We start from the raw sequence: 12861 nt of genomic DNA on the forward strand, positions 1-12861 counted from the left end.
ATCACATGTAGACGGCCATTTATACTAAATTTTGGTTTATGTAGATAATAATCAAAATCAACAAAGAAAAAAAAAATCATGTAGATGGGCATTTTATATTAATTTATTGGTTTATGTAATTGTCCTTAATATTTATTTAAATATTGAGCTTTTGACGTTTGTCTTAAAAAATTTGACACTACAAAAGAACTTCATCTATAAAGTTCATTCGAAGCTTGCACTTTTCAGATGAAGCCACAATTTTTCATTAACATGAAAATGAGACACACACCTGAGCTATGACCAAAAAAAAAAAAAACATTGAAACGTACACTTTGGATTAATTTAACCCAAATCACAATCCCCTAAAAGGAGGGAGGGGAAAAGGATTGTGGAAAAAGTACACAAAGGTGACGTCAACGAATCAAGAGAATGATCCTTTACAAAACAAACCATATGTCGCTTCTGGCTTCAGTGGTATGTAGTTTATAATGAAGCAAGTCTTTTCATCACGCCAATGTTGCTCTTTTGCCTTTTGCATCCCTAGACTGCAGGCAATACAAAAACTTTGTCATTACTCACAACTTTAATCCACTCAAAATAGAATACACGTAAAGTTGATTAAGATTTCCAGTCAGTATCAGTACCCATAAATCCCACGCGTTTACATCATCTGTTTTAGATATGGTTACTCGAGTTTTCAAGCACTTGAAATTTTGTGTGAAGGTGTAGTGTTTATTATCATTTACTTCATACGTTCCAATATCAAATTCACCACAGGTATATGGTTTTAGCTTTCTAGGAACTCTTCTCAGTATTTTGAGATTTGGCTCTCGACTATCGCAATATAAGAGAACTGTAAGGATGGGAGATCAGATCTTTCTATCCTTGAGGAGAACTTCCTCTTCACAAATTCATTGAAAATTCCTAGCTGGAGTCTGGAATGTAAAGTCTTCATACACAGCCAAATGAAATTCAAGGATTTGTGGGAATCGGAGAATGACGTATAGTTCAGAAGCAAACCTGTGCAGCCGTAGATCTTTTAGCATCCAAGAATTGGTTATAAATGACATAAAGTCTTTGTTTCTCTGACTCTGACACTGATGGTTTAGCCTTGGAAGCAATCGACTTTAAAAGTTTATTTGTAATTACAGGTGATTTCCCAGACTTGCCGTCATATCCGCTATCAAGAAGCTCCTGAACTGCAGCTAATTGAGCATCTGATAGAAGAGCTTGGAGATCCGCACCACTAAATCCATCAGTTATATATGCTATAGCATCCAAGTCAACATCATCTGCCAAGGGTAGCTGAGCAAAGAGGCTGTCAGGGGGGGATATCAAAGAGCATGCATACGCTGCTAAGTTGAGTCAAAAAGCCATTTGCCAATTCAACAAAATGTTATCGACTAGTCTGACAGACCTCTTCAGAACAAAGAGCTGCTAACAAAATACTTCTACTTCACCAAGCTACAAAATTACCCTAAGAATAATTTCCTTGACATAAAACTTGTAAATGCCAACTTTATAGTGACAAATAAAAACTTGTAATAATAACCACTAGCACTCTGCAGTGATTGTGCAGTGTGTATTCAACCTAGCAAAAATAACAGCATGAATATTATAAATGCATAAGGATAGCACATCAAGATTTAGAAAACAAACTTTCACCAAGGAGTACGTTGAATTAAAAACCTATTTAAGACAAAGAAAAGAAGCCACAGCACAGCATATTTGGACCTAATGGGATCATATTTCCAAATGCAATGAGCTGAAAGAGGGCAAATACAAAACCATCTCAACCAACTGAAAGAAAGGAGTATGAACCAATGTAGGAGTGAAGTGGTATGCTTCTAGTGTTCTGAATAATTTGGAGGGAATGTGAATGGAGGAAGAGTAATTGATATATTTTACAGTTGCCTAGTTGAATAGGGAATAGAAAGAGAGGGAATCAAAGATCATTCAAGAGATCCAATTTTCTTCTCCTTCTAGTAAGTCAGATCCTTCTACTATTGCAAAATATATAATGAGAATGTGAGTGCACTCATACATTCCCTTCACCTTCCTTTCCCCATCTTTTCCTCCACAGCTCCTTTCCTCAATGATTTCCAATAAAACAAATTGTAAGTGGAGATTAATAATCAAGTCAGATTAATAATGAAACCCACACCATTCTCATGATTGCACCACTTAAGCACTTTCATTCACTAATTGACGACATCAATTGCCCTTGATGAAAGTCCCGGTTATGCCTAATGCCTAGGCGTGCCACGCTCATTGTTACCATTTGTTTTAAGGAAGTGTATAGTGACGGAATTCATCTTATCTGATCCTGAAAAAAAGGTTAATCCTATCAGAAACTACCTCAAATTTTTAATTATCAATATTGGGCTTCAAATGTAACCTATGTACATATGGATCTCCCAGGAAAAAGAGAAAGATCGATATTGGGAGCCAGTGTTGGTAAATGTCAATAGCTTTTAGCACTCTGTCCCTCTCATATGGCCACAATTTGTAAATCAGCTTTTTTTATAGGAGAAATGGGATTTGGTATCAAATGAAGAGATATATTGAATTGTAAGGATAGTATTAAAAGAGAGTTGAAATGTGCATATGAAATTAAAAGTGGTAGGATCTATTTCTGAATAAAGAAAATGAAATTTGTTGAGAGATAGAGGGAGTATGTTGTCAACAAAGCACCAGTCACCCACAAGTCCTACAAACAAAAGATTTGCATGTAGCATCCCAAGACATTATACAAATAGCATTTATTTAGCTCAAACCAAAAAAAGCAATAAGACAATACCAACAGATTATAATAGAGGAAGTACGTGTTGAAAGTTATATCCGATTTAAAACAAGAACCTAATTTAAATCTTAAAAACACATAATTAGTGAATAAACCTACCTTTCTAGAGAGAACTCTAAGTATATCCAATCTGTCATGTGAAGAAGGAAAGTCGCAAAAAAGGAGACGGTCCAGTCGACCAGGCCGTAGCAATGCAGCATCGAGTAAATCAGGTCTACTGCTTGACAAGAAAACACTGGGTATAACTTCACTTTGCAAGCATGAAGCAATGAAAATAAATTCAAATAAAGAAAACATAGTTCATGACTTCATGTCACTATAACTTAGGTCTTGCCTCAAACTAATTTCAATTAAATAACTATCCACTGAATCTGAAAAATACAAACAACTTATCGACAAAGTTTGTTGATTCCATAACATTTCAAGAAGTACTCTAGTCTAAGGAGCTAAGGCACTTCACACAATAAACTGAGAACACAGGAAACAAATTATAGGAATTCAAGTCTGTCGTGACATTGTAGAAGTTTTTGGAAAAAATTGTCTTTGGACTGCAAGCAATTGGTACGTAGCCAAGCTATGGGTTCTATCTAAGGATCATGTGAGTTGGGCATGTGTTTGTATGAAAAAACGGAAAAGAGTCCCAACAGAAGTGGCTGCTACTTGGGATTGATATTTGTCAATGAAAATCTAAACTATGTTGATCAGTATCCTAATTCTAAAGACTGTTTTTAGAACCTACTTAGATTTCGGCGTGTATACAGTATAGTACACTTTCACATTTTTGGCTCTGGGAGAAACAACTATAATTCTAGCTGTAGTACGCTCTTTTTACATTTACAGATACATGCACATACACATTTATACATAAATATAGATAGATAGACTTTGGAACTCAATATCATAACATAGTTTAGAAAATTTAGTTTATTTATGGTGGGGATTCTCCCTACAATTGAATTTTCCACATTAAATCACTGAGTTCTTGATGTTGGAGAACTTAAAGTTTTTATATGGTTCCTAATACTCAAAAGGGGAAGTTTGGCTTGCACTTGACCTGGTTGAGCAGTATGTCAAAATTAAAAATTTTAGGTTTACAACTGTGCTCAGCACGGTCAAGCAGGCACTCAACTGAGCTGTTCTGCCATACCCAATCGAGCAGAGTACACAACTTCATTTTGGTAATATCTCGCTTGCATACTCGACGTGGGCGAGAAGCTCGAGCAGACGCAACTTTACATGTGTTACAATATGTATTTTTAATGTGTGACACTTTATACACAGACTTCCTAATTGGACTAAGATGTTTCAAAACATCTCAAAGATGTGAAAACAAACATGTCAAGATCTAGTTAGAGCTACAGGATTGTACTTCAATCTTTGTCATTTGGTGTTGGCGCTCTAATATTTATATTAAATATTGTGTACAAATCTACATAATTTGTGACACTTGATGTGGATTTTGTAGTGATTCTGCATTTTATAACTGTTTGTGAGATAACTCATTTGTTTTAGCTCTAAGGTTTCAACAAAGAAATATAACACAAATACAAAAATTAATGAGAAATATATCGTGGGTTCCAACCAAAAAATTATGACAAGCAACTTTAAATATTGACAAAATTGGGAAATAGGTCAAAAATGATGAGATTCGCGTGACAGGTTGGTCAGGTCATTTTAGGGTTATGAGTCAAAATTTTGCGGGTTATAACCCACTAATTCGGGTCATTATTAGGTTGGATCGAACAGTGATAGGTATAGGTATGAGGAACAGAAACGGAAAAGCAGAAAACTTATGTAGAGTTTCGGAAACGGAGAGTTCATATGATGAGGTCCTCTTTTATATAATGTTTTACGCTTTACATCGAAACATTTCTTCAATAGAGGTAATTTGGAGTTTAGGGAACTATGTTCCTGAAACATAAATCGTGAAAACTCCAAAATGGGACTCACCCGCGCCACCCCCCCCCCCCCCCACATCCCCCCCCCCTGCTGCGTGGTTTTGTAAGTTTCTGATTTCTGGTAAGGGAACCTACTTCCATAGACTACTTTGCTAACAGACAGGGAGACAAGATAGGTGGAAATTATATTACAATCACCAGGATAATATATAACTCAAGGCAGAATATTGCAAAAGCCACAGCTCGTAAAACATACAGATTATAGTTACAAGGAACGTGGAACGTAGCCATGTTCCGTGATCCGGGAACGTCCGTCCCCAATCACCACGAAGCGCGACCATCACTCAAGGTGACGTCCCGATTCAGAAGACCTTTTTAAAAAGGTATTTTGCCCTTCATTTATAAAATAAAGAAAAAAGAAGGTAGAAAAAAACGAGTTGAAACTTAGAAATCTACAAATCTCATGACCACCATTTCCTACCAATAACCAAAAGGTCATAAAAGTATTAAGATAAGTAGAGAGCTAAACTCAAATCCTTTGTACCATAGCTTTAATAGGAAATAAGAAAATGATACTAATGATAATGCCAGCAATATTAACAATTTAATTTTCTTAGCAGAGGCATAAAAGAAACCAAAAACAAAGCTTGAAGTAAAAAATCAAGAAGAGAAAGCAGTACTAACCTTGTTGCTGCAAAAACAAATACACCAGATAAAACTTCTACACCATCTAACTCAGTTAAGAACTGCAATACAATGATGAGAGACTTTAATTATGTTACACAAAACATGGACATAAGAGCAGCCATTGGATATCAATGGAAATAACACAAACCTGATTAACAACACGATCGGTGACTCCAGTGTTATCATGTCCTCTCTTAGGGGCAATGGAGTCAAACTCATCAAAGAAAAGAAGGCAAGGAGCAGCTGCTGCTGCTTTGGAGAATACATCTCGAACCTGAAAGCAAGTCCAGTCATTAAAATGTAACAAATGGGCAGTGTACATAAATCAACAAGATGAAAGTTCAGAAATTTGCACACTTCAAGCTAAATAGCAATAACAATATGTAAAATCAATAACAGAACTTTTTGCGAAGCCCCAATATGGGCGATCATAGAATTCATAGAAACCAGAGAGTGGAAAGCCTGTCCTACCCTTGTTACATTTATGAGGATGATGGTAAAGTATGTTATGGAATTATGGTATGCCATGATAATAAAAGTGCAGACCTGAATAGCTTGAACCTTGAATCATAGACAAATATGAAGTAACAAATTCTATTTTGAACACGTTGCTTATTATTCATCGAATTCCAGAAAATTAATCAACTGTTTGAGCGGAAGAAAAAAGAAAAAAAATTCCATTCTTACAGCTTGTTCAGATGCACCAATGTATTTATTCAGTAGTTCAGGCCCCTTTATCGATATAAATCGGAGAGAAGAAGCAGCAGCAGCAGCCCCAACAAAATGAGTCTTTCCACAGCCAGGAGGTCCATATAGTAGAACATTTGATCGCATCCTTAAAGGAGATTTGCCAAAAATATTTGGAAACTTTGAAGGTAGTTCGATCATCTGTTAACCAACATGAAAGCAAAGAAACAAGAAACAAGAAACGTGAGATTCAAACCAATACAATAACTGAGATGCAAAATTACAGATTAAAATGCTTAATTTGAACACATCAGACAGTTATTGCAGAATTTAAGATTATGATTCTCTCAAAAGCTGCTGACATAAATAAACAGTTCATCCTTGTTGCAGATTTCTAATCATGATTAACAAACATAAGAGCACAGGCAAGCCATCCTGGTACACATAGTTTTCAAAAAATTCAAGCAAGAAAATTCTTTCCAAAACAAATCCAGTGTTAATGCATAGCTGTCGATCATAGAAAAATTGACTTATCATTCCAGTCCTGATGTTACTACATCCAACCTCCGAGAAAGACCAGATGCATAAATGAACTATCTACAACTACACTACAAGTCTACAACGACAAATCTTATGCAGGAAAAAATAGCACAACAAAAAATAATTTTCTGTAAATTCAGACAAAGTTGCTGAAGAAATCACATGCTCTAAATAACAGTCAATATATTCAAAATAACCAACTGAAGATGTCACAATATATAGACAACTTTTACAATATTCATGCTTTGTGTTGTGAAATTTGTATAGTACGGGGACTCAAAAACCATCAATCTTTTCAATTTGATTATGATGGAACTATTTTGCTAGTTGTTGTTGTTGGTGTTGGCACCACAGAAGGTGGCAGATAGTGCAGGGGCTTTTTTGGGGGAGTTGCACAGTAAAAACAATGAGAAAACAGTGAGTAACAATAAGAGAATGAAGGAAAGGTTGCTGATTTGATTAATTAAAGCTCTTTGAGTGCTTTCTTTTCAAAATAGCCAAAGGCATTACACATTCAAAAGATGATATCCCTCTTCTTGCCCTTCCCTTCCTTATATATACATAAACGGGGTTGGCTTCTTTAGCAAGAGATAACAAAGTAATAATTAATTAAAGGAAAAATTACCGTAAATAATATAACCTTTTGTTAGTTTTCCTACAATAATACCAACTATTGATTAACCATGAATAATACCAATTTAGAAGGGTATTTTCATAGAATAATAATACCAACTATTGATTAACCATGAATAATACCAATTTAGAGGGGTATTTTCCTAGAATAATATCAACTTTAGTTTATTAACTAATATACCAATTTTTTTGTCTTATAATTACCTACAGTTTGATTTTTAACATGTTAGGGATTTTCTAGGAGAACACCCTTTTAAATTGGTATTATTCATGGTTAATTAATAGTTGGTATTATTGTAGAAAAATTAACAAAAAATTGAATTATTCACAGTAATTTTTCCTAACTAAAATAATAAAACTAAAAGATTGCTTCTAGAGACTTCTTTCTCAACTACCAATATTGCGCTTTGTCCTTTTGTGGGTGAATTTCTAATTCATGACACCTAATTGTAATGCTAATGTTGTACGACCACTTATACCCTAGGGGGTCTTACAAGAAAAAGGGGCTGACTTAGGATGATACGGCAAGGCTAGGGAAAGGAGACGCTAAAAGGGGTTACTAATGACGGTTTTTCGGATACTTTTGACATGACAAAGGGTTACTTGTGGAAGGAACTGTGAAGGCTGTTTGTGAATGAAAAGCAATGCTTTTGGATTTGAAGTTTTTGTGAATATACGAAGAAATAAAGATAGAGAAAAGGCTGGGCTCAAAATTCACTATATAAGATACACCATTAGCAAGTAAAGAGGCTCTTTAAGTTACAAGTGTAGGCGGCTAACTACACTAAGCATTAAGAACTTCTGCAAATGAAATTTCAATCCAAGAAAATCATAAACAACAAGGTTTTGACACACAAAGTTTCGGTTTTCTCATATATCATTTAACCACCCTTAAACTATTACATTCTTCCCTATTTATAAGAAATGAGTACAAGAATAATCTGATTTGAGTTGAGATTTAGCGCCTAAAACAACTAAAAAGTAACTTCTATAAGCTTCCTGCACCACTACTTGGGAAGTAAGATAACTTTCGTTTGATAGCTAATAATTCAGATTAGGAAGGAGGGATTGACGACCTGGAATTTATCAAGGAGTGAAGACTTGTTAGGCATGAGTTCCCACTTAATCTCCATCAGTTTTGCATCCTTTTTGGAGGGAAGAAAATCAGAAATCGGTTTAAATGAATTAGAGTGGGAAAAAAAAGTATTTGTATAACTCCCCATTACTTGTTATAACTGAACATGTGCCTAGAAACAGCCTTGCGATGTGATAATTAATGTCTCACTCAGAAACTTCTTGTCCTCCATAATGTTTAGAACATAACTCCCACACCTAGGTAGTTATTTCTCTAGCTTTCAACCTGTTCCTATCTGATTTTAAAGAACAATTAATTAAGATTTTAATCTCCTGATTAGTTGTTAATCAGATGATTTTTGCTGGTGGAAGTCTTTGTTTAATTCCTTGCTAGTTATGCAGTAAGATCTTCGAATGAATATGTTGATGATTCCTACACAACACACCAAGGGGTTAGAAAGGCCCGGAATTCTTTTCCGGGGGCCTACTCTGACGCCCAAGTTAGTACAGATCAGTATATGGATTGCCTAACAGGTTCCTTCAAGGTGCACAGTGGCAACCAGGTGGATAACTGCTTAGGGCTTGTTTAGACGTAAGGTCTTTTGTAATAAATTATCACGATAAATGTCAATTAAACAGAACGGTTCTGTCGTTCTGAAAATCAATATGAAATTCTGATATTTAGTTAAGATCGTTTTGTATTACTTTGAATTGTTTATCTCTTTTCTTCTTTTTAAGAAAAATCTGTTACCTCATTTATGGCGCTTTGGTGAGTAATTATAGCTGATGATTGTGGAACAAACATTCCTTCTTTGATTTCTCCAAACATTCTCTGCATGTACCTCTCTCCTTTTTAGACGTGTCAACTCCTTAATCATAATCGAACACTTTATTTGTCTTTTGTGGCGTTTCTAGTTTCTCCTTTTAAAACGTGTCTTACTTCATAAGATTGATGCTTTAATGAAAGACAGGTGTCCCCACATGCACGTGAGTCTCTCATGCACATCCTTCTAAGCCTGTATACAAAACCCTGCCAGATAATTGTTCCCATATTACTTATTTACACGAAATCCTCCCAGATTTTGGCTGGTTTGTTTTCCTTTAACCGTCTTTTTATCATAATAACCTTCATATTAATATTTTACGCACACAATTTGCCCCCCAGACCTGGGTCTGTCTTCAAAAATGATTTTTATCAACGTAACTTTACCTGTTGAAAATTCTTACAATCTCCAAGCAAATTTTCCTTCATCATTTCTTTCACCTTCAGCAATATATATTGGTTTCCATTGGAATTGGTCTTCTGGAACATTTGGATAAAGCCCAAAATTTTCCAATTTCTGGCAACTTATGTTTCTGGCAACATGTGCTTCTGGCAACATGTAAAATCCCTTTTTCTGGAAAGTGTATTCTTTTTATCGGCTTTTCTGGGTATTTCCTTTTTGGCGAAACTTGTTGAACACACTTTACTTGCCACAGTACCTTTTCATCATTATCTCAACTTGGTTGTACTAACATTAAATGCCCATCCAATCACTGTTTCCTACTCCTACTAATTTCAAAATTTGGCGGTTTTATCTCGACGGTTGATCTTCTCATATTCAATCTTAACGTCTCTTGATTTACTGAGATCTTTTTACCATTTTTCCAATGATTATTCAACTATATATATTCTGAGACATGCATATGAGAAGATCTCAGTAAATCAAGAGACGTTAAGATTGAATATGAGAAGATTAACCGTCGAGATAAAACCGCCAAATTTTGAAATTAGTAGGAGTAGGAAACAGTGATTGGATGGGCATTTGATGTTAGTACAGCCAAGTTGAGATAATAATGAAAAGGTACTGTAGCAAGTAAAGTGTGTTCAACAAGTTTCGCCAAAAAGGAAATACCCAGAAATGCCGATAAAAAGAATTTAAACACTTTCCAGAAAAAGGGATTTTACATGTTGCCAGAAGCACATGTTGCCAGAAACATAAGTTGCCAGAAATTGAAAATTTTTGACATGATTTTTTGGGCTTTATCCAAATGTTCCAGAAGACCAATTCCAATGAAAACCAATATATATTGCTGAAGGTGAAAGAAATGATGAAGGAAAATTTGTTTGGAGATTATAAGAATTTTCGACAGGTAAAGTTACGTTGATAAAAATCATTTTTAAAGACAAACCCACAAATTCTTATTGAAGACAGACCCAGGTCTGGGGGGGCAAATTGTATGCGTAAAATATTAATGTGAAGGTTATTATGATAAAAAGACGGTTAAAGGAAAACAAACCAGCCAGAATCTGGGAGGATTTCGTGTAAATAAGTAGTTATTTGGGAACAATTATCTGGCAGGGTTATTGAAGGGTTTTGTATACAGGCTTAGAAGGATAGTGCATGAGAGACTCACGTGCATGTGAGGACACCTATCTTTCATTAAAGCATCGATCTTATGAAGTAAGACACGTTTTAAAAGGAGAAACTAGAAACGCCACAAAAGACAAATAAAGTGTTCGATTATGATTAAGGAGTTGACACGTCTAAAAAGGAGAGAGGTACATGCAAAGAATGTTTGGAGAAATCGGATAAGGAATGTTTGTTCCACAATCATCAGCTATAATTACTCACCAAAGCGCCATAAATGAGGTAATAGATTTTTCTTAAAAAGAAGAAAAGAGATAAACAATTCAAAGTAATACAAAACGATCTTAACTAAATATCAGAATTTCATATTGATTTTCAGAACGACAGAACCGTTCTGTTTAATTGACATTTATCGTGATAATTTATTACAAAAGACCTGACGTCTAAACAAGCCCTAAGCAGTTATCCACCTGGTTGCCACTGTGCACCTTGAAGGAACCTGTTAGGCAATCCATATACTGATTTGTACTAACTTGGGCGTCGGAGTAGGCCCCCGGAAAAGAATTTCGGGCCTTTCTAACCCCTTGGTGTGTTGTGTAGGAATCATTAACATATTCATCTGAAGATCTTACTGCATAACTAGCAAGGAATTAAACAAAGACTTCCACCAGCAAAAATCATCTGATTAACAACTAATCAGGAGATTAAAATCTTAATTAATTGTTCTTTAAAATCAAACAGGAACACAACCTCCAACAAATGTTGCTGCAGCTGCTGCCCCTCGTTTTGTATTTTCTTGGTTCATAAGTGATGTGTGAGTGTGTTTCAGCTCTTTTGTTGTAGTGTTATCGAGTTAACTAAGGCTAATAAAATATCTAAAGCTAATAGTATCCTGATCCTAATTGTCTTTAGCTAACTAATTACACACCAAATAACACAAAAGTAATTCAAAGTCTTTAAGTCTATAAAGTCATTAAGAAAACCGAACTGAAATTAGATAACTAAAATGAATTATGATCTTGGACTGATTTCATGACTTGTTGGGTGTATCCTTGAATGGATTGAAAAGGTGAGTGTAGGTAGGGGGTGGTACACCGTTGCTAGTAGCTGAGGTATAAAACATCAACTCAATGAAGCAGCTATTGTAGGCTCCAGGACCACCATAAAACCAGATATGAACAAATATGTTGAGTTTAATAATATAAGTTGTACAGATCTAGGTGAAAGTAAATGAATTATGATTACCAATATGTTGAAGACTCATCCTAGTTGTCTTAACATAACAATCCAACATCATTAATGACATAATACTTCTAAATTATTTAGATGTTTCATTCTGTAAGGGGATCAGATTAGCAGAGATAAAATGATGTTAAAATTCCACATGAAACCGTATTTCAGCTATTAAATGTGCAAGGATTAGCATGGAAACATCACCTCTTTGACAACATTGCGAACATCATTGAGACCACCAATGTCTTCCCAACCCATGCGACCACCTTCAGATGCAGACTTGGTAAGATCACGCATGGAAACTGGAAGGAAATCTTTCTTAGCTAGAGAAAAATCATCCGCATTTAAGCTTGGGTTTACACTTTCAACCTCATGAGAAGGCAAAAATCGATAAATAGCTGCATGAACACTCCTGTCAACTAATATGCCCTGCAATATAAAAAATCCTCTCTTTAGCTGCTAAACTAAATATAACCCAAAGACTTCAGGAACCCACTCGAGACAACCAAAAAAACAAACCCAAAGCTAATAAGATGAATAGGACTCCTTTGTTGCTCGAACTCTTAACTCTATCTAAAATACTTGTGGCATACCTTTGATACTTGATATGGGTAGAGAACTTGAACACTTCAATTTGGTTCAAAGTCTTGTAATTTATTCATAAAATAACTAAGTTAGACGCTTGAACACTTATCCGTGTCATACAAGTCTTGAGTAACATAGCTGATTTGTAGATCCTAGTCTAGATACAAAATCTTTTGATAATCAATCTTACTAACAATGCAATATCCTTTTTCGTTTCCGCTCTTTCGGGGGTGCTACATCGAAAATTGTGTAAAGGAATAGATTTGAGGCCCTACAAGGTCATAGGACTTTGTCCCACATCAATTGTATGGGCAACTAATGTGGGGTTTATAGAGTAAATGAGTTTTCTCACCTACTAGGCTAGTCGTGAGTGTGTATAAGTCCTACG

The 12861-nt window shown here is 35.3% G+C and overlaps 1 protein-coding gene across 1 annotated transcript in view; it reads right to left on the bottom strand.

Moving 5' to 3' along the window:
- Nucleotides 1–70: 70 nt before the first annotated feature.
- LOC130817673 (peroxisomal ATPase PEX1) overlaps nucleotides 71–12861 on the bottom strand; it is a 29258-nt gene continuing 16467 nt past the window's right edge. The window contains exons 11-17 of the mRNA XM_057683518.1: nucleotides 12093–12317; nucleotides 6058–6258; nucleotides 5519–5644; nucleotides 5368–5429; nucleotides 2885–3002; nucleotides 1003–1287; nucleotides 71–527 (exon numbers count right to left, since the gene is read on the bottom strand). Of these exons, the coding sequence (XP_057539501.1) occupies nucleotides 489–527; nucleotides 1003–1287; nucleotides 2885–3002; nucleotides 5368–5429; nucleotides 5519–5644; nucleotides 6058–6258; nucleotides 12093–12317 (1056 nt within the window). The 3' untranslated portion in view covers nucleotides 71–488. The remainder of the gene's footprint in view (nucleotides 528–1002; nucleotides 1288–2884; nucleotides 3003–5367; nucleotides 5430–5518; nucleotides 5645–6057; nucleotides 6259–12092; nucleotides 12318–12861) is intronic.

The sequence above is a fragment of the Amaranthus tricolor genome, chromosome 7, assembly GCF_026212465.1.
Source record: "Amaranthus tricolor cultivar Red isolate AtriRed21 chromosome 7, ASM2621246v1, whole genome shotgun sequence".
Taxonomy (NCBI): Eukaryota; Viridiplantae; Streptophyta; class Magnoliopsida; order Caryophyllales; family Amaranthaceae; genus Amaranthus; species Amaranthus tricolor.